Source organism: Phodopus roborovskii, unplaced genomic scaffold (assembly GCF_943737965.1).
Source record: "Phodopus roborovskii unplaced genomic scaffold, PHOROB, whole genome shotgun sequence".
NCBI classification, from domain to species: Eukaryota; Metazoa; Chordata; class Mammalia; order Rodentia; family Cricetidae; genus Phodopus; species Phodopus roborovskii.
The window spans coordinates 14,268,286-14,294,555 of NW_026126517.1; the positions used below are offsets into that span (position 1 = coordinate 14,268,286).

The 26,270-nt window shown below is 45.2% G+C and overlaps 2 protein-coding genes across 4 annotated transcripts; both read right to left on the minus strand.

Moving 5' to 3' along the window:
* Positions 1-893: 893 nt before the first annotated feature.
* On the minus strand, positions 894-15,115 carry Tirap (TIR domain containing adaptor protein). The gene is made up of 5 exons (XM_051197055.1): positions 15,043-15,115; positions 6,946-7,007; positions 6,670-6,816; positions 4,479-5,132; positions 894-3,782 (listed from the first exon to the last, which is right to left on the minus strand). The coding sequence occupies exons 3-5, from the start codon at positions 6,734-6,736 to the stop codon at positions 3,748-3,750; spliced, it is 756 nt and encodes a 251-aa protein (XP_051053012.1). The 5' UTR covers positions 6,737-6,816; positions 6,946-7,007; positions 15,043-15,115; the 3' UTR covers positions 894-3,747.
* A 4,084-nt stretch (positions 15,116-19,199) lies between these two features.
* Positions 19,200-26,202, minus strand: Foxred1 (FAD dependent oxidoreductase domain containing 1). 3 transcript variants are annotated; one of them, XM_051197057.1, is made up of 11 exons: positions 26,029-26,202; positions 25,133-25,353; positions 24,233-24,361; positions 23,851-23,969; positions 22,692-22,786; positions 22,297-22,398; positions 20,960-21,036; positions 20,591-20,751; positions 20,338-20,467; positions 20,050-20,154; positions 19,200-19,832 (listed from the first exon to the last, which is right to left on the minus strand). In XM_051197057.1, the coding sequence occupies exons 1-11, from the start codon at positions 26,111-26,113 to the stop codon at positions 19,578-19,580; spliced, it is 1,479 nt and encodes a 492-aa protein (XP_051053014.1). In that variant the 5' UTR covers positions 26,114-26,202; the 3' UTR covers positions 19,200-19,577. The 3 variants fall into 3 exon arrangements, with proteins under 3 accessions (XP_051053014.1, XP_051053015.1, XP_051053016.1); XM_051197058.1 differs by having other exon boundaries at positions 24,233-24,346; positions 26,029-26,201; XM_051197059.1 differs by lacking the exon at positions 24,233-24,361.
* Between the last annotated feature and the right edge of the window lie 68 nt (positions 26,203-26,270).

The window sequence follows — 26,270 nt, forward strand, 5'->3', positions numbered from 1 at the left end:
TTTGGCTTTATCACTTGACTTCAAAATCAAGTTATTCAACAAAAGAGTAGCTCAATCTACTTTTTAATGATTTTAGTAATGGATAACTCACAGACAGATTGTCCCAATTTTTGTCAGTCCGTAGAATCTTTAGGATAAATAAAAACATAAAATTAAAAATAAGTAAGTAAAAGAAGTCTGAGTTACAGAGTGAGACCCTGTCTCAGAAAAAAAGCAGGGCTGGAAACATGGCTCAGAGGCTGAGAGTGTGTTCTGCTCTTCCAAAAGACCCAACTTCAGTTCCTATCCCTCATTTGGCAAGTTCCTATAACTCCAGCTCTGGATTCCACGGATACTTGCACTCATGTATACATACTGGCCTCACCCCCTACATAAAAACCTACAACGGGCACATTTTAATGGTGACATGTTGGAAACATTCTCTTTAAGCAATATGACATCAGTGCCTGAATGGTTGCTGTTGACAGGTCTTTCACAATTGCACTGCAGGTCTTAGGGAGCACAGAAACCAAACAAAATTTATAGCCATTGAAAATATATAATGTAGCATGGTACTTAGTGTTAGAACAACATATTATATATATATGCTATTGATGTAGATATAACTTTAAAATGCTTCATAGTAGCAGCAGAAATAGGAAGTGAGAGAATAAATCTAATTAAAAATGAGATTATTAATATAAAAATACTGTACAACCTTATTGAAATACAGTTAAAGACATAGAGATACTCCTTTATGTATAGGAAGGCTTTATCATAAAAGGGCCCACTTTTCCTAGTCAAATCCATAAACTTGATGTAACTCCAATAAAAGTATAGACTTTCCCTTGGCACCTGACAGTATGAATAAACAGTGCAGAGGAGTAGGGATGAAGAAGAGGTAGAGTGGTTTGGATAAGCAAGAAGAGTGGGAAGAATTGATCCACAGGGTATTAAAACCTTTTTATTTATTTTTATTTTATGTGCATTGGTATTTTGCTATGGATGTTGGGTTTACAAGAACTGAAATTACAGACAGTTGTGAGTGACCATATGGGTGCTGGGAATTGAACCTGGGCCCCCTGGAAGAGCAGTCAGTGCTTTTAACTACTGAGCCATCTCTCCAGTCCAGTATTAAAGCTTTAAAAAACACTGTAGCACTAACACAGGGTATACTTGAAAGAGACTAGAGACCATCAATAGACACATACATGACAGTATGGGACGGCAGTAGCTGGGTCTGATAGCACACACCTATGTGCAGACAGATCACTATGAGTTTGAGACCAGCCTGGTTTACATAGTAAATTCTTGGCCAGCCAGGAATACATAGTGAGATCTTATCTCAAACAAACAGAAAACAACAGTTATCTGTGGGGTTAGGATAGATCACCGAGTAACTGATGGAAACCAAGAGAAAAGAATTGGATTTCTGACTTGAAAACCAATAACAAGCCAGGCATGATATCTTATAATGCCTAAAATCCCAGCATTTGAGAAGCTGAGCTAGAAGGATCTCAAGTTAGTTTGTGGTCAGTCTGGACTACAAACCCTGTTTTAAAAAACCAAAAAGAAAACAAGTAATACAAAAGCAAAACAGCCCCAACTGGAATCAAGATCTAAATATGAACAGAAATACTTTGGGAGAAAATATAACCAACTTTCTTCTTTTCAAGATTCAATGTAGAAGGTAGGGATAAGACAGGGAGAATTTTGTAAGGCACACTACAGCTTCAGAGAGTATTTTATATTAAGATGAAAATGTAACATTATCATTTTTAAAAACCCTCATAAAGTAGAGGTTTATAACTAAATGTTTAGGGGGAAAGTACCTGAAATTTGTTTTAAAGTGATCTTAGAGCAGTGGTTCTCAACCTTCCTAATGCTGTGACCCTTTAGTACAGCCAGCCCTTATGTTGTGGTGACCCCCAACCATAAATTTTCATTGCTACCTCATAACTATAATTTTGCTACTGTTATGAATCATAAGTACCTGACATACAGATTATCTGATATGTGACCCATATGAAAGCATTGTTTAACCCACAGGCTAAGAACCACTGACCTAGAACAAAAGGAAACTCACAAGAGACAGATACATCAACATGGACATACCTCAGAAACATGTCGAACAAAGGAAACATACACTGTGATGCAATTTGCATAAAAGATAAAGTCAAAAATAAATAACATTTTTCTGGAGTGCATTTATCTATAGAAACTTCATACAAAAAAGGCTCAAGTGGTTATTGTTGTTAGGAAACATGGGGGGGCCTGGAATTCAAAACACAAAAGAAACAAGCATGTTGGGAATAAGGTTTTTCTTATTGTATTTTCTATATTAAAGTGGAAGGTGCATGAGTGTGGTATAGTAGTATCCTTTAGAATATTTTGTATTTAACCAAAGAAATCATAATTTAAAAATTGTTTTCAGTAAAGGGACATGGCAAAAAGAGGCTCAAGGTACACATCAGGGAGACCATGACAACTGACCATGTCATTGGTCTTATTGAGAATATGGGTGACACCTTACCTCTCCCTGAGGATACTCACTGGTGCCAGATTGAGAACACTGGTTCCTCTCAGTTCAATATAAAGGCAGGTGCTATGAAGCATGGGCTCTAGCAGATGTCTGAGGAGGTCCTGCGTGTCCCAAGATCAGTGGGCTTTGATCCAGGTGAAGCTGAGCCCTGAACCCCACCTTTCCTTCCCCCTACTTGTTCATGCATTCAGATCAGAATGGCTTCCAGGTTTGTTCTCTTCATACATGCTAAGCAAGCAAGTGTCCTACCACCAACTCCACCTAGAGCCCTAGATTTGCATTTCTAATATTAAAGAAAGATTTCTTTATATGTATGATTGTTTTGCCTACATGAATATATGTGTTCCATATGTGTGCCTCATGCCCAAGGAGGTCCTGGTTAGAGAAGGCATTTGAACCCTGGAAGTAGAGTGATAGATAAGGTTGTAAGCCACCTTGTGAATACTGGGAATTGAATCTGGATCCTCTGCAAAGGCAACAAGAGTTCTTAACCACTGAGCCATCTCTCCAGACTCTAGGTTTGCTTTTGTTTTTGTTGTTTGTTTTGTTTTGTTTGTTTATCGAGACAGAGTTTCCCTGGATAACCAGCTCTGGCTGTCCTGGGAACTTGCTTTGGAGACTAAGCTGGCCTTGAACTCAGAGATCTACCTGCGCCTGCCTCCTAAAAGCATGTACCACCAACCACCTGGCTAGGTTTGCATTTTAAATGACATTTGTTCAGTAAGTAAGATTTGGCGTGGGGCTGGATGTACCTTTCATCCAGCTTTGTGTAGTGACAGAGTTACAGGAGTGTGAGTGTGAAGGACCTGATACCAGCAATCTCTTCCCGGCTTCCCTAGACATCAGTCAGGCTCACCCCTCGTGAGGAATGCTACCTGTTTACCCTGTTTACCCCAGTGCCTGATTCTGGGGGAAGAAGACAGCTGGGTGTCAGTTTCCTGTCCAGTTAAGCTGCAGACAAGACACTGCTGACCTTCCTGACACCACAACTTCTTGACAGCTCCAAATTCTGACTTCCTTGTTGCCTTCCTGGGGGAGTCCCTGGCTTCCTCCTGCTCTTCTTGGGGAGTCCCCATCTTCCTCCTGATCTTCTTGTGGGGGGTCCCCATCTTCTTCCCAGCCTTCCTGTGGAGCCCACAGTAATGGAAGCAGGGTGCAGCTGGCTCGGGCTCCTGAAGCCTATCTACTGGGATCCAGCATCTGGTGTGCGCTATTTCCAGCCTTTGTCAGGAAAACTTGTGACAACTTAGTGTTTCCAGATCTGAAAGAGACCAAAGATAATCACATGGCTTGTCATCCTTCCTGAACCCAGCGTGCTTCTCCCCATCACATCCCCCTTCTGCTGTCAATATGTGTTTGTCCCACCCCCTACAGTGTGTCCCTCCTGTTACACTACAGGCTGCACTTGGCTTCTCTCTCTCTCTCTCTCTCTCTCTCTCTCTCTCTCTCTCTCTCTCTCTCAGACAGGGATTCTCTATATTGCTTTGGAGACTGTCCTGGAACTAGCTCTGTAGACCAGGCTGGTCTCAACTCACAGAGATCTGCCTGCCTCTGCCTCCTGTTGGGTTCGAAAGCATGTGCTACCACTGATGCCACTCCCAGCATCTGCCCAGCTCCTGGACCAATTTCAGAGAGAAACCTATTATGATCATAATACTGCTTGCTAATTAATATGAATTGAGGGCCCAGTTTGTGCTAAGCCCTGCCCGTCATGAATATTTGACATGTGCTCATTCTACAGTAATGGAGTCCTAACGAACAATGAAAGATCCAAGGTTCAGAGGGGCTAAGTAACATGCCCAAGTAACTCAAATGCTAATAGGTAACGGTGCCAGGGTAGAAATCCAATCTTCTCTGGAAGCTCTTTCAATCAATGGAGCTACAGGGACCATCTCTTAATGTTCTTATATAGACACCGGCTGACTCTTCACCCCCTCCAGGCCCTCCTGTATCTTACAGCGTGTGACAGCCTCCTTGACTTGGTAAAAGCCACCATCCCGGCCTCTGCCATCCACATAGTACATGAATCGGAGTTCCGGCGGATAAGCGGCTCTGGTCAGGCCGGATAGCAGGGGTATGGTGCAACCCTCTGCCCCCGGGGCCTCTGTCAGGGCCTGCAGCATCTGGTACTTGCACCAGGGGTCCCGAAGGAAGCCTGGTGTGATGAGTAGCACGCGGCAGTGACTACTACTCAGTGCCTGGCATAGCTCAGAAACAATGGCGCCACCTGGGGTTGCATCTCGAAGCTGCAGGAAACAGCGTAGGCTGGCCTGGCTACTCTCCAAGTAGGAAACCAGTTCCTGGGCGGCCTCTAGGTCCTCCTCACTGTGGCACACACAGACGTCATAGTCTTTGCTCCAGCGACCACTGCTGCAGCTGGTGTCCATCTGTGTTGGTTGCAGGGTAGGAGACATTCCTGAACTGCCGCTCGGGTGTGAGTTGCAGCTAGGGGGTGAGCTGCGGCTGGTGGGTGAACTGGGCCTAGTGGGTGAGCTGCAGCTCTGGGGTGAAAGACCGTCCTGTGTGGCTGTTTGTGAACCTTCACTGGGGTGGCTTTCACTGGAGACCATTATCTTCTTGGGCTTCTTCAAAAGAGCCTGTCTGAACCAGTCTACAGGGGAGAAACATATAGCTGAGACTTGCTGCTTGCAAGCTGAAGCCCCTTCCACCCTCTGTCCTAATGCCTGGCAGTTAGGCACACCCCCATCAGGGCTTGCCTAAGAGTAGAGTTCCTGCTATGTTCAAAGGTTCCCCAATACTGAGAGAACTCGAATCCTGTCCTAGGGTTTTACAAGCCCAACTAAGAAAGGCGGCCTTAATGGGGTCACCATGGTGAGATAGGGTTTGTTGTCTTAGCCAGGAGGCTAAGACAGTGAGGGGTTAGTAGTTCAAGGCCAGGATGGAAAAAACAGTGAGCGCTCTCTCTCTCTCCCCACCCCCCCCCCCCCAGAGTTTCTCTTTGTAACAGCTAACAGCTCTGGCTAAACTGGAACTCACTTTGTAGACCTGGCTGGTCTTGAACTCACTTGAGATCCACCTGCCTCTGCCTCCCAAGTGCTGGGATTAAAGGCAGTGTGGCACCACCGCCTGGTTTGAGATCTTAAAAATAAAGTAAAATTCGCTGTTCATGGTGGCCAGTGCTTTTAATCCTAGCACCTGGGAGGCAGAGACAGGTATATCTCTGAGTATGAGGCCAGCCTGGTCTACAAGAGCTACATAGTGAGACTCTCTTTGAGAAATGAAGTAAAACTTTAAACTAGAATAAAACAATTTATTTAACTATAAAATAATAATTTAACTGAAATAAAATACATATGGCTTTGTTCTGTTGTCATTTGATATTTGCTTCCCAGAGCCCACTTTAATCAGAAGGCTCTGAAATCAGTCAACTGCCTATGTGAGTGGACAGATAAGGATTAATCAGGCCCAAGTCCTAGCTGCAGCTCTGAGAGGAGGTGAATTTAGATCACAGTAAAAATGGAAAGGGCCAGGGAAGATGGGTATGGTGTTATATGCCTGTAATCCCAGAATTTGGGATATAGGACCAGAATCAGGGTCAACCTAGACTACAATGGCAAGTTCAACACAGCCTGGGTTAACTTAAATGAGTAACTAAATAAGAAAAGGGGTCTGGGGGGCTGGAATCTGTTTGGTTGTTCAGAGGCCAAGGGCTATTAGTCAGAGCACCCAAGCAACACAGAGTTTGGTACTTCAGAAGCCACACTTTGGCCAGGCCCAGATTTGACTGTAGACCTGCCATACTGCTTGCTCTATGACCTTACGAAAACTGGCCTCGATCTCCATTTCCTCATCTATAAATGAATTTGTTTAGTTCTTGAAGGTAAACTGTAAGTACTCTATATTAAAACTCAGCTGTACTGGGGATTATTGCATTATTTCTTTCCCTGTTTCCTCTCTCTGAACACTTCTGGGAAAGGATTCAGATGATGAGACACACCATATTAAGCATTCATTCAGCACAATGGTTTTCAGGCCAAGCAGGTCAGAAAACATCTGAAACAAAGGCTTGCAGAACCCATCATGCATGCCTTATTCCTCCCTCTCCATGAAGCTCTGTCCCCATCACCAGCTTTCTGCATCTCTCCTCTTAGGAACCAGAGCATAATTAGGAGACTGGTTCCACTCACCAGCTATCTTGTCTCGAGGCTTCTTGGATTGAGTGGGAGAGGCTGGGATGGAGGAGGATGAAGCCATAGTGCAGGCCTCCAAATTAACCCTGGGAGAGCAGGCATTGGGGGAGCAGCAGGAGGGGAGAGCACCATGGAACGGCCATCCTGCAAGAGACAGAGAATCACAACAGTTGCGCTTACTTACCTGGAAGTTCTGCTTTCGGGACTAGTCCCTAGTGACTCAGTCTCTAACCAGGGAAATGAGCCAGAGCTGTGAAGTGTGACCAGACTTACAAGGTAGGAACTTGGTAGAGTGACTGCTCTCTGCTTCACTTGGCCAGGAGTGCATCTGGGATCTGGGAAAACACAGAGAGGACAGGCAGCCCTTTAGAAGGACTTCCTAGGTCGATGCTGAAATGGGAGAGGGACTGGCCCTTTGGACAGGTAGATGAGTATTAAACAGTAGGAATACTTGAAGCAAGTCTTGCTGTATTTCTCCTGTCTGTCTTCCCCAACCCCATCCATCCACTCACCTAGCCCTTATGTGTCAGCTAGGGAAGCAATACCATAAAATGGCGAGGACTGCAGACTACATGTAGATTGCATGGATTCACACCTCATGCTGACCATGAACTTCAACAGTTTTTCTAGGCTTCGGGGCCTCCAAATGTGATGCTAGAAACTGCAACTCAGCATTACCACGTGCATAATATGAAGTAACTTGTGTAATGTACTAACACTGCCTTATGTATAAAAACTGTTAAGAAAGTACTGTGGATTAGTATGTTCTTACCCAGGTGTGGTAGCATACACCTGTGGTCTCAGGTACACAGGAAGCTGAGGCAGGTGGATTATTTGTATCTATGAGTTTAGATCAGCTTCAGAAATCTACTTAGACCCTATCCTTTCTTGTTGTTTTCCCTCCCAAGACAATATTTCTAACAGCTCTGACTGTCCTGGAACTCACTTAGTAGAGCAGGGTGGCCTCAAACTCAGAGATCCACCTGCCTCTGCCTCCCCAGGGTTGGGATTACAAGTGTTCACCACCATCCATCTTGAGACCCTGTTTTAAAAGAAAACAAGCTGGGTGGTGCCCCATGCTCTTAATCTCAGCAGAGGTTTAATCTTGGGAGGCAGAGGCAGGTAGATCTCTTTGAGTTTGAGGCCAGCCTGATCTACAGACCAGGACAGGCTCCAAAGCTACACAGAGACTCTGTGGGGACAGAGCCTGTTTCAATGCAGGGGAGCCTTAGCATTCCAGAGGCAATTCTCCAGCCGAAGGACTAGTAGAAAGCTGGGTTCAGGAGCTATGAGTAAGGAACGCAGGGCTGCTGTCTGACTTTTTGCTGAATCTGTAGAAGTCATAATGAAAGTTCACTCTGGGAATTCATAGAGAAAATAAATCTGATGATTAGATACACTGTAATGGGAAGCTTCAACATTTTTAAAATGTACATCTTTTCTGGCGATGGTAGTACACACCCTTAATCCTAGCACTTGGGAGGCAGAGGGAGGCAAATCTCTGGTTCAAGGTCAGCTCTGGTCTACAAAGCAAGTTCTAGGATACCCAGGGCTATGCAGAGAAACCCTATCTCAAAAAAAAATTATTGGACTTACACTGTTCAAAAAAATATACTCTGCTGCAGCAACGGAGGCCATGTGGTGACTGATCTTAACTGCTGGCCTGGTGAGAGTGAGAAATGCCTAGAGACTGGTAAGGCACTCCCATGAGGGTATTTGTGAGGGTACTCCCTGAAATGATTAGAACACAGAGCACTGATGTAATGGATACATCAATCCCTTGAAGGATTCATAATTTGATGGCAGTTGGGGAAAGCAGGTCACTGGAGGTGTCTCCTTGCTGGCTAAATCTCGCCCTGTCCCCTTTCTGTATACTCTCTGCTTCACAGCCACCGTGACCCAAACTGCTCTGTTCCCCCACACCATCCCCCAATGATGAGGTGAACCCTCTGAAACCATGAGCTTTATACAGCTCTCCTCCTGTAAGTAATTCTCAAGGTCTCTGTCTGACAAACAGAGAACAAAAAGGAGGGGGATGAGCGCTGGAGTTGGACAGAGGAAAGCAGTCAGACCATGCAGGAGGACACTCTTGGACTGTTTGTATCTACAGAAGCTTCATTCCTTCCTCGTGCTCTCTAGGTTCCTAACAAGCCAAGTGAGAGGTGGCCTGTTCCCGGTCAGGGGCTGCTAACTCTACACCTTCAGGAAACCAGTCAAGATAGCTCTTGCAGGTGCTGGAGAGATGGCTTGGTGCTCAAGAAGGCTTGCTGCTTCTTCAAGACAAACCCAGTTTGGTTCCCAGCTCCCATATGGGTCACAGCTGCCTGCAACTCTAGCTGTCCCCAAGGGTACCTCCCACACATGGCATACACTCACACACACACATACGCACATAAACAAAAACAAAATAAGTCTTAACAGTAATAAATAATGATATCTTTTCCCCTGGCAGCACACATCAGATCACTTTGATACTCTCTAAAGATTTTCTCAATTTTTGTTTTAATAGAAAATGTATTATTTGCCCTTGATACAAACTGGATAATCACTTAAATTTCAAAAATGATATTCCAAAGTTTAAGACAACGTAAAAATAGGTTGGAAACAAAAAAATCACATAATATGATATTCAGCTTGAATATATATATGTAAAAGTTTTATGAAACAGACCTGGGGGTGTAGCTGAGGGATAGGCCTGCATCGACCCTTAGTACTAAAAGGAAAAAGAGGGGAAGGAGGAGAAAGAAGGGGAGTACGAGGAAGTAAGTGAGGTTTTTTGTTGCTTCAGAAAGAAAGAAAACAAACAAACAAACAAAAGTAGGGCTGGAGATGTAGCACTGACATAAAGTGCTTGCTTAGCATGCACAGATGAGCCTAGCACTGTGAAGATAAAGGGAAGAAGTGCGAGAGAGAGGAAGAGAATAAAGAGGAGCAGTGGGAAAATTAAGTCAATTGTTCAATAGTGTATCCACTGGAAGCGGGGGGGGGGGGGGTTGGGTGGGATATGTCTTTTAACTGTCATTATGGAAAGTGCGAGCATAGGAAATAACAACATCTCTGACAGGATAATTATGCAAGATGGCAGGTAAGTTCCAGTAACCATGTACTTCCGGGATAAAACCTCATGAACCTTCCTTTTTCACTGTAAGTTCTTTTGCAGCCAAGGCTGGGGAGCAGTCAGACATGACTTAACTTTCCCAAGATGCAGGGTGACAGTCGTCACATAGCAAGCCACACATGTCAAGCAGATAAGATAGTGAATCCAAACCTCCAGCTGGAAGGTCTAATCACTAGCTCTGTCTAGTCTCTGACTCACTGGGGCCCACAAGACGCCATGTTCTCTTTTCTAAACACATAAAACAGAATGACATGTACCCCAAAGACCCACTTTGTAGAGAATGACATAGATTTCATGGAAAATTAGCAAGAAGCTCCATCAAAAAAGAACCAGCACAAGAATTGGGCAGGGTGGTACATGCCTATAATCCCATTACAGATTTAGGAAGCTGAGGCAAGAGGATCACTTCTAATTCAAGGTCAGCCTGGGCTACATAGTGAATTCCAGGCTAGCTTGGGCTGTATATTGAAACCCCTCTTCAACAAAACAAAACAGATAAACACACACGTGCAGGCATGGGAACACACACACACACACACACACACACACACACACACACACACACACAACACCCCACTAGGAAAAGCAAAACAAAATACGAAGATATTCTTGGAGACTCTTGTTGGCTTGTTCAGAAGTAAAGCCTAAGTTTTATGAGTTTTCTAGAAAATTCTGATACACATGGTCAGGCTGGAGAGGTGGCTCTGAGTTTAAAAGCACTGGCTGTCTTCCAAAGGACCTGGATTTAACTCCCAGCACTTACATGGCAGCTAACAGCTGTCTATAATCCCGGTTTTAGGGGATTTGACACCTTCTATAACAATACAAATAAATAAATAATTTTGGGATGGAGAAATGGCTCAGAGGTTAAGAGCACTGGCTGTTCTTCCAGAGGTCCTGAGTTCAATTCCCAGCAACCACATGATGGCTTATAACCATCTATAATGAGATCTGGTGCCCTCTTCTTGTGTGCAGACAAAACACTGTATACATAATAAATAATAAATCTGTTAAAAAAAGAAAATTCTGATACATGGAAGCATTAGTCTAAATGTTAAACTATGTATTTATATATACTTAATGTAATATTTTATGTGTATATACATATATAATATGCATACATAAATGTAAAATACTATATATATAATATATATATATATGAATGACAGATTCTTGCTATGCAGTCTATGGTGGTTTTTAATTTGCAGTCATAGAACTGGAGAGATAGCTCCAGGATTAAGAAGAGCACTGGCTGCTCTTCCAGACCTGGTTTGATTTCTAGCACCCACATAGTAGCTCACAACCATCTATAACTCCAGTTCCAGGGGATCCAAGACCCTCTTCTAGACTCTTCCAGTACACAAGTGGTACACAGACATACATGCAGCCAAACACCCATATACACAAAATAAAAGACTGATAAATTTTAAAAACCATAAAAATAAAATTTGGATCCTGTCTCAGCCTCCCAGGTGCTACAGCTATCAGTACGTGTCAGCACATCAGGTCTTACTTATTATAGAGCAGTGAAAGGCTGGAAATGTAACTAGAGAGTGGTACAGTACTTACCTGGCATGCATGAAGACTTAGGTCCAATCCCAAGTACAAAAAACAAACAACAACAAAAAACACCCAAAATTTGATAACAGTGGTGTATACTTATAATCCCAGCACTAGAAAAGCTGAAGTAGGAAGATCATGAGTTTGAGGTTAGCTTGAGCTACATAGAGATTTTGAGGCAATTTGGATACATACTGAGATCCTATCTCAAAAAAAGGGGTGAGAGGGGAGGTCTGCAAAGTGAGTTCCAGGACAGCCAAGACTGTTACATGGAGAAACCCTGTCTCAAACAACAACAAGAAGATGGCATATTGGTAAAACCTTCTGCACAGACCTGGTGACCTGAGTTCTATCCTCAGAATCCACATAAAGAGAGAATTGACTCTGCAAAGTTGTTCTCTGGCCTACACACACACACACACACACACACACACACACACACACACACACAGAGGTATGTGCACACACACCCCATCTCTCTCTCTCTCTCTCTCTCTCACACACACACACACACTCATACACACACAACAATTCTCACACATCTTCTAATTTTATAAGCAAATAAATTGCTGAAGTTAAGGTAGGGTCTCTCTTTTTTTTTTCTCTAGACAGGGTTTTTCTGTGTAACAGCCCTGGCCATTCTGGAACTTGTTCTGTAGACCAGGGTGGCCTTGAACTCAAGAGACCCACCTGCCTCTGCCTCCTGAGTGCTGGGATTAAAGGCACTTGCCACCACAGCCCAGCTTAAGGTATTGTGTTTTATAGCACAGTCTGCCTTCAACTGTAGCTTAGTGACTCTGAACTCCAGATCTCCCTGCCTCCACATTCCATGTGGTTCTATTACATGCATGCACCTCCTTTTCTGGCTAGCACTGAATAAATTAAAAGTGCCCACCAAATTTTGTGATTCTTTCTGTGAAATAAACTCCAAACTCCATACTATAATTTGTATGGCTCTGAAGAATAAAAATGTCAAAAAGTATGTGTCAATGTGAATAAAAGCACCCACTATTTTAACCTTAAGTATAAATTTAAAGGTTTTTCTGGGTATTATGACATGTGCCTGTAATCCCAACATTTGGAAGATTGTAGAGGAAGGATTGTGAATTCCTCAAAGGCAGTAAAATATAAACACTTAGCTGTATTTTAGTCATATAGAAACATATTCTACCACCCAAATAGGAGTCATAGCATATGTAATATTGCCATATTTTTCAAACTGGTTCTTGGTATGCTTCAGTTTCTTAATTCAAAAACCCTGCTTTTGTTCTGCAAATACATCATGTATGTGTTATATATATATATATATACATACACACACACACACATTGTAGATTTTGTGTAAACACAGGCACTTAACATAGATTGTGTCAGCAGCATTCAGGAAGCAGAGGCAGAGGAGGCAGGAAGATCTCTGTGTGTTTTGTATGTTAAGGCCAACGTGGTCTACATAGTAAGTTCCAGACTAGTCGGGGCTGCATAGTGGAAACTCAGTCTTAAAAAACCAACCCAACTGGGTGGTGGTGGTATACACCTTTGATCCCAGCCAGCACTCAGGAGGCAGAGGCAGGCAGACCTCTGAGTTCCAGGACAATCAGTGCTACAGAGAGAAACTGTCCCTAAAAACAAAACAAACATACAAATTAAAACATGTCTTCGGACATTAGTTACCCCCCCACACACACACACTCTCTAAGTAGTGCTGGAGATATGGAATCCAGCATGCTGCGTACTCTCCCACTAAGCTACATCTCAAATCCCCAGATGAGTACTTTTAGTACATTTTCAAAAGGCCCTGTAGGTAAAGGTTGTGAAAAGTTCCTAAGATCTTAAAGACAACTGCTGACCACTGGATTTCTAGAGTCTAGGAAGGGATTCACTGTAAAGCAACAGCAGGCAAGGCAGAATGACTGGAGGGGTAAGGGAAACAGGCAATGTAAAAACCAGTGTGTCACTAAATAAACCTGTGTCTCAATAATGTCCTCCCTTACCACAATGGTGACACTGAGGTTGGGTAGAGAAAGATAGTGGGCTTCTCTCCTCTTCCTCCTTATTTTGAGTTAGGGCTTGCTTGACTAACCCAGGCTAGCTTTCAACTTGTAGCTGAGGATGACACTGAGCTTCTGATCCTCCAGTCTCCTCTTCTAAGTGCAAGGATTATTGGCAAGGGATACCAAGCCCAGTTTTATGCACAGGCTTTGTGCATATTAAGGGAGAATTCTACTAATTGAACTACACCACCAGCTCCCCAAAAGGTGCTCTTTGCAACCCACAGTATTAGGTCTACTTAGATAGTATTGTGGGGAATATTAATCTCTACCCAAACCCATCTCAAGACACACAAACTCAATTTCAATGGATATTAGAGACAGCTGTGATTAGCAAGACAATAAAGATCTTACAGAAAAACATGTAACATGATTTCTTTGGAGTAGACAAAGGGAAACAAAAAAAAAAGTTGACACGTGGTCTCACTTTGTAAAGGCTAGCCTAGAACTCGGTATGTAGGGCAGGCTGGTCTCGAACTCATAGCAATCCTCCTGTGTCCTGAGAGTACAGGTGTGTCTGGCTTTTTTAAAAAATTCAAATGTAATGCAGTCTGTATAAGGGGAAAATGATAAATTGGAAGACATTAATGTGAAGACTTTTCCCCCCAAAGCTATCATTAGGAGAGTGAGAAAGGAATCTACTTAAACAGAGGAAATGTTTAAAAATATGTATCTAGCTGGGCAGTAGTGGTGCATGCCTTTAATTCTAGCACTAGGGAGGCAGAAGCAAGTGGATCTCTGTGAATATGAGGCCAGCCTGTCTACAAAGGGAGTTCCAGGACAGCCAGGACTGTTACAGACAGGAAACTATCTAAAAAAAAAAAAAAAAAAAAAAAAAAAAGTATCTAACAAGTGCCTGAAGTCCCAGATATTTCAAGAACTCACATTCACATTCACATAAACTGCTAAGAGGCACAAATGAGGAGAAGACTTGAACAGCCATTCCACAGAAAAGATATTCAAATGACCAGCAGGCAGAAAGATACTCGGTTTACCAGTCCTCAGAGAAATGCAAATTGAAACTTCAGGGAATCAAAGCCCTGCAGTCAGCAGAAACAGCTACAGGGAGGTCACTAGCTGGAGCTTTTAAGGACAGAAGAGTGGGCACACACACACTGCTGCTGGGAGTGTGGGTTAACCCAGGCTGGCCTTGAACTTACCTCCTCTCATTTCCACCACTGACAGCTGAGGTTACAGGTGTCTGCTGTGGTACCCAGAAAGCACAACTTTTGTTTTTTAACTTAAAAAAAAAAAAGTTTGTGTCTGGATGTGACGCCTGTATGTATGTCTATGTATCAGTTTCATGCCAAGTGCCTGCAGAGACCAGAAGAAGGTATCCGATCATTTGGAATTGGGGTTATAGATGCTTGAGAGCCACCATGAGGGTGCTGGGGATCGAACCACCGTCCTCTGGAAGAGCACACAGTGCTCTTGACCACTGAGCCCCAAGCACAACTATTTTGGAAAGTTGCTGCACAGTATATAATCAAAGCGAGAAAAACACACAAAAGTCACACTACTCAAAATAGGCCAAAGATGAAAACAAGCATGTCCATTAGGCTGTGTTCAGTAAAATGGATCAACTATACACAGTCCATCTTTTTTGACAGAATATTATACATCAACCAGCATACATAGACTTACCGTTCTGGATGCAAGTTACACAGGCAAGCCTGTAAAAACCTGTTTGGCTGAACTCAGGATCTGTGCACTTTTCCATATAACTGTTACAGGTTGTCTCTTGAAGTCTAAAAACAAAGCAGGCAAGTTTCCTCTGAGTCATTCATGGGTAGGTCTGTCAGCTGGAGCACTCACCACTTCCCTCTCTAGTTGGCACTTCTCGGGTTTCTAGATTACCTGCCACCCAGTGGACCGAACTGTTCCTACTCCCCGCGTCCCTAGTTCCTGGTAGAAGCCCATTAAGTGACTGTGACAGCAACGCCCAGGAGGTTCTTAGCCCTAAACAAGGTGACATTCTTACAGAACGCTGCCAGAGTCAAGCCCAACAGCAGGAGGTCAGATTGTGGCCAGCGCTGAAATGCCAGGAGCCGGAGAGAGTTACCTGACACAGCCAGGCTGCTGAAGCCCAGCTGTACTAACAGCCCCGCGCCGGCTTCGGTGCCACAGGAAGGTGGCGGCTTTCCGGGGAGTGCTGGACCGCGGGTTAGAAGGGGCGGGGCAGGGACTCGGTGTCCCGGGAAAGAAAGGGCTGACTCCCAAGATCCGACCGCCCCGCATCCCCACCACCCGCTCACCAGCCCGATCCCGTGCTGCGGCTGCAGCCTCGGCCGGCCGGGAAGTGCGAGTGCCCGCGCCCCGGTCCCGGAAGCTTCTCGGCCGCCGCCCTCCTGCCCGCGCCGGCCCTCTCGCCCCTAGGGGGCGCCCGCCCGCCGGCCGGCCGCATCTCCAAGGCTTCGCTGCTGTCGGGTCGCCAACCCGCAGCTGAACCCTTTTGCCACAGCTCCCCAGACTAGCCTGGTTTGCCTCATCTGAGGGCAAGGGAACGTGGAGAAAACTCCTCCAGCAAGGGAGGCGCAGGAAAATGAGGCATTTCCCCGAAGGTCTCTCAAGGTAGGTTAAATGGTACAAAGAAGACAGGCCAGCCTCCGGGAGGTGGGTACCTTTAGGGAAGGTGGGTCCCATTAATGTTGACGCCCACAGGCTGGAATCAGTCTTGGCAAAAGTGTTTGCCCTCAGAGCAGGAATTTCCGGGTGGACATTCAATTGCAGTTCGGAGGTACCAAAATTACTGCAAAAAAAAAAAAAAAAAAAAAAAAAAAAAAAAAGGTGGTTAGGCAAGATGTTGACAAGTCCTGATGAAGTTCTTAAGTCCTTTGTCCGCAATTCCTAGAGTTCTTGCTGTAAGCTTTGTGACGCTCCAAGGGATTAAATAATACAGCACCCCCCCCCCCATAGAAACGTTATTAAAATGTCAATCCGAGGCTGGGCATTGGTGGTGCACGCGTTTAATCCCAGCGCTGGGGAGGTAGAGACTGGTGGATCTCTGAGTTCCAGGACCACCAGGATTGTTACACAAAGAAACCCTGTCTCACCACCATTGCCTGGTTTAAAACTCTGTTTCAAAAAACAAACAAATCCAACCTGAAAACAATGCACATGAAATGCTGGCAGGTGGAAGGAATTTAATAAGGCCTTATCTCCCCTCTAGTCTGGTTTCTTTTTCTTTCCAAACAATTATTACACGAATAATAAAAGATCCACAGACAGATATGGGGGTACAAGTTTCAAGCTGAAGATCAGAAACACAGAGCAGCCAAGCCACTAGCTCTTACTTCTACCTTAGAAAGAAACGGGTGATCCTGTCTCCATGAATCCTCAGAGTACAATGTAGACTGCACTGCTCTCCACCAAGCCACAAGAGTGCAATCCTCTGAGTTCCTGTTTCCTCCTGCCTTTTATTTCTTTCTCCACCCACCCATATCACTCCTGTTTCCACCTCCCTAGTGCTGGGATTAAAGGCATGTGATCCCAAGTGCTGAGGTCACCTTTGTGTGAGTTGTTTCCCTTTTAGACTGAATCAGTTTCCTGTAGTTCAGTGTGGCCTTGAGCTAACAGAGATCTGTCTGTTGGAGTCCTGGGATTAAAGGTGTTTGTCAACACCTCCCGGCCTATATGGCTAGCTAGTGGGGTGCAGGGCTTAAAAGTGTGTATCGTGCCTAGCTCTATCTATGGTTGTGTCTCACTTTGCATTTTGATCTCCAGTGGCTTTATTAAATCATAAATAATATATCATCACAGACAGCTTTGAGGAGTTGGTTCTCTTCTACCTTCTTGAGGCAGGACCTCTTGTTTCTGCCATGTCGGCTGGCTGGCTCTTTAGCTTCCAAGCAATTCTCCTGAATCCACTTCCCTTCTTGACAGACTGAATCCTGGGATTACTGACATAAGCAACCATACCATACTGTTTGGGTTTTTGGATTGAAATTAAGTTGTCAGGTCCAAATGGCATTTTGAAATTCTTTTAAATTCTACCCTCACCAATCCTTCCCAGAAATCCCATTGCCTTGCTCCTACCTTTCATTGTAGTATAGACTCCCTGGGGCCAGTGGAGGAACTTTGGGGTCCAGCAGGAATGCATAGATGGACACTCAGACTACAGGACAAGCCCTGGGATGGCTGGGTTTGGGGCAAAGATGAGGACTTGGTTCAGCTCCTCACATAGTTTAAAGGGCAAGACAGATTTAATCACATGCCCACAAAGGCTTTCCCAGAGGATCAAATTAAAGTTCTGCAGGCGCAGAGGATCCCTTAGATGTTAATGATTATAGCTCCTATTTCTTTGGACCCTTAGACTATGATAGCTATACCAAAATTACTATGGGGTACCTAACAAGCTACTCTCTAGGGTTAACCAATTCTCTGGCCTGACTAGTCCTGTTAACGGCCAAAGCCTGCCATCCACTATGTTCCTGACAAGTTCCTTCTAGTATTTCAGCACTACCTGCTGATAACCTTTCCTTTGCTTATTGTCTCATGCCTGGTGCCCCCCCCCCAAGCCACACACAGACCTTACACTTCCAGGTGGCCCATCTCTCCTGTGTCCTCCCCTCCAAAGGACTTTTGATGCAGCCATTTTCCCAGGAAGCTCTACTCTAGTTCACACTGCATTCCCTGGTCACCACTGACCTGCTAGGTGCTGAGCCCAGCTGGTATGTGGCATTTCATTCTGGTGCCTACTTGTTTTTCATGATTCTACACTCCTGGGTTTTCTTCTGCCTCAAGGGTCACTTCAGCATTCATTGATTTTCTCTAAATGCCCCTGGGTCCCTCCAACTTTTGTGTGTTGTCCTTAACTCTTGGCTCTCCTTCGATGACACTGTTAACCCAGATTGCCCACGTTTAATCCAGTCACCCATTACACCTCCCACAGGTACTTTCAACATGTCCCACACCAGGCTAATGTTGATGTTCTTCCGTGTCATTTATGAAAGAAACATGGTACCCATTTGGCTGTTTATCCAGAAATCTAGGAAATACTGTCTCATTTCATGTTGTCACTGTCACTACATTGCTCCATGTGTTTCCCATCATGACTGTCACCTGCTATGTGGACTGCAACAGGCTCTGTCTAGAACCTGTTTCCTGCCTGACTTTCCCCAGGTCCCCTCTTGTGTTGGCGCTTAGGATCAAACTCAGAGCCATCCACATGCTAAGCACTCTGTCACCAGGCTGCATCCTTAGCCAGAGGGAGATTTTTTGTTTGTTTGAGACAGGGTTTCTCTTGTAGCTCTGGTTGTCCTAGAACTAGCTCTGTAGACCTACCTGGATGTCCTCAAACTCACAGAGCTCCTCCTGCCTCTGCTTCCTGAATGCTGGGATTAAAGGCATATGCCACCATCATCCTTAGCTAGAGGGAGATTTTTAAAAGGAAAATATGATCATGTTGCCTCCCTATTTAAAACTCTCCTGCCGAGATGAAATCCAAGCTTCTTAGAGTGACTCTTCACACCCCGATCCTCTTCTTTCCCTCCACAATCTAGCCAGAATGCCACTTTGAATCCTGGTATGGATTGAATGCTGGCAGCCAGAAGGTGGGGCTTTGTAAGATGACTAGATGAATGATCCCATTCCCTCTCTAGAACCATTGGTTCCTGTAGAACTCAGGGACAGAGGATTCTAGCTTGCAAACAGGATACCTCCCACAGGGGAGCTAAGAAACACGCCCAAGAGGATGAGGTTGCCTTGTTAATGGTGTGATACTTCAAAAGCTGCTACCATGAGAAGAGAAGCAGAAAGAACACAAGAGCAGAGGGAAGGTATTAATCGCATATATTGATTGGAGAATAGGTTTTCACATGAGTCAATAAATTTGGGCCAGGCAATCCTAGAATGCTGTGTGCCTGGGCTCTGACCAGAGAGTCAGAAAGGAGGAGGTCAGTTCTGGGTCCCATACTCAGGATGTCAGCAGAACTGTTTGGATGATAGCATCAGCCTGGGCTACAGTCAGTCCCAGGGTCCCATTTCATCACTTTCCATTGGCCTGGGTCTCTGTGCCTATGTCCATCCCATGTCCAGAGACACTGGGGAAGAGTGGCCTGGCTTAGAGGATGGTGAGGAAAGGGATGCAGCCCTGACACAGTCCTGAGGAGACTAGGGCAGTGACCACAGCCAATGTGAGGCAACACCTGGGCTGGTGAGGCCCAGAGAAGTTTCCATTCTTATAGGATATTGTACTCTTGTAACTTCTCTCCTAAGTAAAAGCGGGTGAAGAGGAAGGGGCTCATGTCGATGGTCTTGAACTGACCCTCTAGTATCATTTCTGCCACAGCTCGACCGATGCCAGGTGCATGCTGAAGTCCATGGCCACTGAAGCCGGTAGCAAAGTACATGTTGACAACTAGTGGGTGGGGGCCCACCACGCCATTCTGGTCAAAAGTGTTATAGTCATAATAGCCAGCCCAGGCATTCTGTACCTGTAGATACAAAAGGTGCTGAGGTTTTTAGCAAAGCCACAGACATGTTCAACACAGATCAGCTACTAAAGGTTCATGAGATGGGACAGATCCACAGATTCCTTAGTGATTGTTAGGTAGTGGGAACACAATAGGTCAAAGGGACTAAGATGCTCCAGTATCATCAATAAGGTTTCATTCCCAAGCCCCAAAGGAACAATTATTCCCTATTAGTTACCTTTAGAGTCTTAAAAGATGGCACCCTATGGACCAAATGGGGCCACACTTTGTTCTGGAAGAAATCATGGTCCACTTCTAGATTTGTTGGGTCTGGTTCTTCTTCCTAAGTGAGAGGTAGAGGCAAGGCTTATATACTGCTTGTAATATGAGGACAAACCCAGACCTGATTCCTATAAACCAATCCCTTCAGTGGATTTCAGTTCTAATCTCAATGACAACATAGGGCCCTCAAAAGGCTTGCCTCTTTAATGGTATCTTGTCTATGTTTCCTTGCAACTTAATTTACCTCAGTGGGGCTATAGCCACCTAGGTAGTTACTACCCAATCCTTCCCGTCGAAAATAGACTCCATTGATGTCTGCAACCAACGGTGTCTCCAGACCTGGTCCCTGGGGGCAGTGCCATAAATGCACATACCTGTTAAGACATTACAAGAATAACACCAACCCTCTGTCCAGATTACACACACAACCACACACAAACCCATCCTAAACTTTTGTATCATTTCTTTCTCATCTTTAGCTCCCTTAGGGTAGCTACCTTTTCCTTGGCTCCACAGGTAGCTTGGTGCCCTGCAGGGTGCCAGGCAGTCCCTTCCCAATACCAGCCAGCTCAGCAACTTGCCCAGACCAGGCTCCTGCGGCATTGATCACTACAGCACACTCCACTGGCTGATACTCCAGGCTATTGTTCATTTTTACCTATAGGCAACAGAGGATAAGAGGAAGGAGGCTGGGGTGTGTGTATGTGGGGTGGGGGGGGGGTACAGCAGATGACAGGACACAATGGACCCTGGGAGAAGGTTTATTTCCTCCTGAACCTAATGCTATCAGTACTGTGAAGTGGGCAGATGATCACTCTTCTTGCCCCTCTCCTAAATGAAGAAGCACACTGGACCTTGGGACTTACATGGACTTCATGGATCCTTCTCAAGACTACCTGTTCCCCAGTTGTGGTCTCCATTTGGCTAGATGAAGTGATGAAACCTGCAGCAAAGAAATTAAAAAATAAGCCCTCTAGGTTAGCTCAGTGGTAGAGCATATACTTAACATATACAAGACACTGGGTTTTATCCCCAGTGCTCCCATCAATACACACACACACACACACACACACACACACACACACACACACACACACACGCACGCACGCACGCACATAGGGTGGTGGTTTGATGAGAATGGCCCCCATAGGTTCATATATTTGCATACTTAGTCCCCAGTTGATAAACTGTTTGGGAAGGATTAGGTGGTGTGTGTTTGTTAGAGGAAGTGCGTCACTGGGGATAGGCACTGAGGTTTCAAAAGCCCACACTAGGCCCAGTGTCTCTCTCTGCCTGCTGCCTGTGAATCAGGATCTAGCTCTCAGCTGCTTCTCCAGCACCATGCCTGCCTGCCTGTTACCATGCTTTCCACTGTGTAGATAATGGACTAACCCTCTGAAGCTGTAAGCAAACCCTTAATTAAATCCTTTCTTTTATAACAGTAGCCTTTAATCCCAGGACTTGGGAGGCAGAGGTAGGTGGATCTCTGTGAGTTCGAGACCAGCCTGGTCTACAAGAGCTAGTTCCAGGACAGCCAGGACAGCCTCCTAAGCCACAGAGAAACCCTGTCTCAAAAAACAAACAAATACCCCCCCCCAAATAGAACAGTAATTAACACACACACACACACACACACACACACACACACACACACACACACACACACACACACACACACAAATCCTTGAAGGAAATGGGGATCACACTGATTCCTTTTGAGGAAGGGTCTGGAGTATCACAGACTGACCTCAGACTTGGTGTGTAGCGGAAGCTGACCCTGAACAACTTCTGATTCTCCTGCCTGTACCTCCAGAGTTCTGGGATTACAGGCATTTACCACTGTGCCCAGTTTCTGTGATGCTGGGGATATAACCTAGGAGCATGGATTGTAGGGTTCATGCTTACAGCTACATTCTTAGCTTCATGACCAACACTGGTTTCTCAAGGAAAGAAGATGGGAAGGATACTTGCTTCCCCATAGACACTCAAGTGAATAGACATCAAGAAACCAGAGTGAACTTGGCCACACAGGCACAGAGCAGTGTAGTGAGGAGGAAGCTGAGCTGTATAGCAGTAGCCCCTCTCACAGAAGACAGCCTCTTATACCATCCGTGGGTGAGACTGTGACAAAAGAGGCAAAGCCTGGTCTAGGTCTTGTCCTGGATGCAGGGCATAAGCTGAGGGAATGAGACTCTGAACTCACGTGTCACCTCTCCCTGGTAGAGTAAGACTCCCATTGATTGGACCTTTTGACGAAGACCCTGGAACAGAGACCAGGCATCAAACCAACCTTCATCTTCCATCCCTGACATAAGGAAAAAGAAAATTCATGAAGCACCAGGTTCCTTCTTTTCCTACTGTATAATTCACACACTCTTTTAGGCTTTAGAAACAGGGAAGGTCATCTTGACCAACTGTCCTGGAGTCTAGTCATGCTAAAGGCCAGAGAAGTAGCATGGACTGGGGCAGGCCCTGTTGCTAAGGAGGAAAGTGGTTCTTCTTCAGTGTGGAAAAGGCACCCTGATACTTCCAACCCAAGGAGCCCTTCAGTCCCTATATCAGGGAAGGAAAGCCCTGTACTCTGCAGGTGAACCTCACCATAAGAGGCCAGAGCCACTCCTTCTATGTTTATCCAAGGAAACTTGTTCTGTAGATGCTCAGGAGACATCAGACAGACTTTGGCTCCTTCCCGCCTAAGAGAAATAATATGTGCATCTCAGTTAATGTGTTAGGGAGTGTATATGGGGGAGGAACATGGACCCCAACTCCATGAAACAGAAGTCCAGCTCACTGATAGCCCTCTCAATACCAAATGACCCCATTTCGCCTGACTGCTGAATGTGAAGGCTCATTTTTCCTTCTCTACACTCCTGTCTCCCTTCAGAATTCTCAACTCCTTTCTACCCCAATCTACTCCACCTCCTTTCACAATATTGCAAGGAACCATATTCCATCTCCTGTAAAGCACTTTCTTCTCTACTGCCTAGCATAACCTTGTCCCTCAGAATGGATATCTCCTCTGGAACACTTACTGGCTGGGGAATGAAAGTGCTAAGAAACACTCCTATGAGCTTGTGTCTAGTCTAAACTGAGTCACAGTGCCAGCTTTACTAGATCTTCTTGTCTGAGTTTCTCCACATGTAAAGTGGTATGTTCTGATTAAATGAGTTAGCATCTGCAAACAGTTATCTGGTATCACTAGTGAGGTTTATAGCATATCACAAGAGACCTTGTGTATAATGCATCACAAAGATGCCCAACCCTTAACTGATGTAGGCCCACATGCTAAAGCCAACCTGCTACATACTTTTGTATATGGACCACACACCATTATTTGTATTTTTTGTCTGAGGCTGCTTTTGTGCTATAATGGCAATACAGACAGGTTGTGACACAGACAAAGCAACAAGCAAAACCTAAAATATTTTTATTAAAAGAATTCTGCTGAACCCTAAATTAGGATTCTTGTTAGAAGCCCAGTCCCCAGGCTACTCCCTAGAGATTCTGGTTTGTTAGGTTTGGGATGTGTCCTCCATGGGTGTTATGATCTGGTAAACATAGGAACCATATTCTGTCTGTGACTGGGTTATAGCACTCCTCAAGGTTCTTGAAGGTCTGAGTGGGCCCATCTTTCCTGATAATATGAGCTAGTGGAGAGGAGGTTCTGACATCACCTTCAGCTTCCCCATTTCTAACTTCAGGAATTCATCAAGTATGTCAAGTCAAGAAACAGCTCAGAGCAGTGCTATGCACCCACCTTTGCATTTTCACGTTGTTTTCCAAAGTGGCAGCATCCTTTTCTGAAGCTAGCAAGAGACAGCCTGAAGGGTTGAACTGGAGGTCCACAAGAGGGGCATCCACTACAGCTAGGTATTCCTGTGCACAAAGAAAAGCTGCTCTCCAAAGCAGCTGACATAAGGGGGAGCCTCCTGGCCTTCTCACTACACCTCCCAGGGTCCATGCCCCAGATCAGGATAAAACCTTCTCTAGGCACCAACACTGGAAGACAGTCAAGGATCACAGTGTCTTGCTGCCTCTAAAACACTACTTCCCCTTGGGTCCCCTTGCCAGCCAGGCTTCTGTTCTTTATATTAAAGAAGGGCTCCCCACCCCAACCCCTCAAATCTCACTGTACATACATTTATGTTCCGTAGAAAGTCGATTGAAAAGAGGGACAGTTGGACATTCTCAGGCACAGAAAACTGCTGCCAAATCCCGCCCACAGAAGGTCCTGTGGAGGAAGCCCGTGAATACTGTGAAAAGAAAAACTGAGGTAGACTATCATGATGTCATATGTACTGGAGTCCTGCAATGGAAGCTCTCAGTTACACATCTAAACTTAAAGGGGAATCCTTTCTCAAGGTGCAAGGATGTATAAACCTATATGCAAGTCAACCTACAGCTCAAAGATAAACACAGTGTTTTAAATTATCAGTGGCAGATGAACTGAGTAGAAGTCAATTGTTTCACAGGGCTGGACATAATAGAACAAACTAGTTATGGCCTGGAAGTTAACATGCAACAAATTTACAAAATAGTTTACAAAACTGGGAGAATATAATGAAGACAGACATGAGATCTGCAGCTAACTGCCAATGTCAAACAAGAACAACAAAGACCTCAGAAATAACAGACCCTAAAAGGAGGAAAAGGAAGCTGTTTACACTACTAAGTAGCTCAAACATAAGCTATTTAGGACAGAGACATTCAAACACTGAAGTACAATCATTATAAAATCTGCTTTTTAAAGCAGAAGTCTAGGCAAATATGCTAAAGCACACTTTTAATTCCAGCACTTGGAGGGCTGAGACAGGAAGATGCTGAGTTCAAGGCTGGCCTAGGCTATATAAATATTGGGATCCTGTGTCCAAAGAGATTAAATGAGCCTCCCCCTCCCCCAACAAAACAATGTTATTGTTAAGGGTCTTCTTTGAGGAAGTACCTGGGACTACTTCTCAAAGTTCAAAGCACAATCCCTACCCTTCGAATTTCTACAGGTTTTGTCCTCAATAAATGACTACCCTACTCCCTGACCTCACCGTGTGGTCTTGTTCAACCACCAGTACCCGAATGGCACCTCGTTGACTTTCCAGCTTCTTCAGCCAAAAGGCCACAGACAGACCAAGGATCCCACCTCCTATGATGACCACATCTGACTGTTTTGGGGGCAGGTAGCTGGTGTCGAATGGCATTCCCCATTGCTTTCCAGGTAGGATGCACTCAATCTTCTTCTTAAAGTCAGACACCTTTGCATCCCAATCTGCAGGACATAGTAACAGTTAGAGGGACTGTTTCCTTCCCACGTGGTGTGGGGTTGGAGGATGGGCACAGAAAAAAGTGGGCCGAATAGACATGTGGGTTGGCACATCCCCAATGTCACTTTCTCTAAGATCAACTCATACATAGTAGTATTGTAACCGCTTTGCTGTTTGGTCTTTGTCCCATCAGTCCCCACTATTATGAATCTCCTCTGGCATTGAAAGATTCGACTTCCTAAAATTACACTTTCTACTTCCCCGGACAAGATAGGTGAAGTACATATTTAACAACTGCAGACCACTTTCCTTCCTGACATTCAACTGCAGTGATCTCCACTCAGGTATCCCAGGCTCTGGGAACACGAGTTCCTAGCATACTCTACACCGCACAGCCTTCTAAAGCTAGTCACCTCTACATGGTCCCTTATCCTTAATACCCATCACCACCAGCGAGCTTCCATGTGTACGGAACTGTCCTCTGGGAAGTGGCTCCTTGGTGTCCATGTACCCGCCTTGGCTCTTTAACTTCTAGCAGGCAAGCCTATCCTTTTCCCCAGCTAACTCGCTGTCCCGCCAGCATGAGGCAGGATGTCAAACCTTGAAGGTCACATATGTGGAGGTTATGGGTACCCCAGAACCACTCTGTATAGCATACTCTCTGCTGCCCTCAGCTTTACCCAGAGTAAAGCCTCCTCTGCGTGTGCGTAGGCCCCGATTTGGGCGGCCCGGGGTCAAGCCAAGACGCAGCACTCTGCGAAACATGGCCTTACAGAGCCCGGCTTCTTTCAGCTTGAAGTGCCGCTCCACCCAACTCAGCCCTCCCAGTCATCGCCGCGCGCCACAGGGGACTGACGCCAATACGCCTTTTAGCCAGCACTGCCCGTCACACCGCTCCCCTTCACGCTATAGGGAGCCAGCT

What these genes read in the sequence shown, in the direction of transcription:
- Foxred1 (XM_051197057.1), bottom strand. Translation starts at nt 26,113, where the DNA reads ATGTTTCGCAGAGTGCTGCGTCTTGGCTTGACCCCGGGCCGCCCAAAT. An exon ending in AACAACGTGAAAATGCAAAG is followed by an intron (nt 22,787 to 23,850) that starts GTGGGTGCATAG and finishes TATTTCTCTTAG; the next exon opens with GCGGGAAGGAGCCAAAGTCT. An exon ending in AGTGGCTCTGGCCTCTTATG is followed by an intron (nt 22,399 to 22,691) that starts GTGAGGTTCACC and finishes TCCTTATGTCAG; the next exon opens with GGATGGAAGATGAAGGTTGG.
- Tirap (XM_051197055.1), bottom strand. Translation starts at nt 6,736, where the DNA reads ATGGCTTCATCCTCCTCCATCCCAGCCTCTCCCACTCAATCCAAGAAG. An exon ending in GCCTCGAGACAAGATAGCTG is followed by an intron (nt 5,133 to 6,669) that starts GTGAGTGGAACC and finishes TCTCCCCTGTAG; the next exon opens with ACTGGTTCAGACAGGCTCTT. An exon ending in CAAGGAGGCTGTCACACGCT is followed by an intron (nt 3,783 to 4,478) that starts GTAAGATACAGG and finishes GGTCTCTTTCAG; the next exon opens with ATCTGGAAACACTAAGTTGT.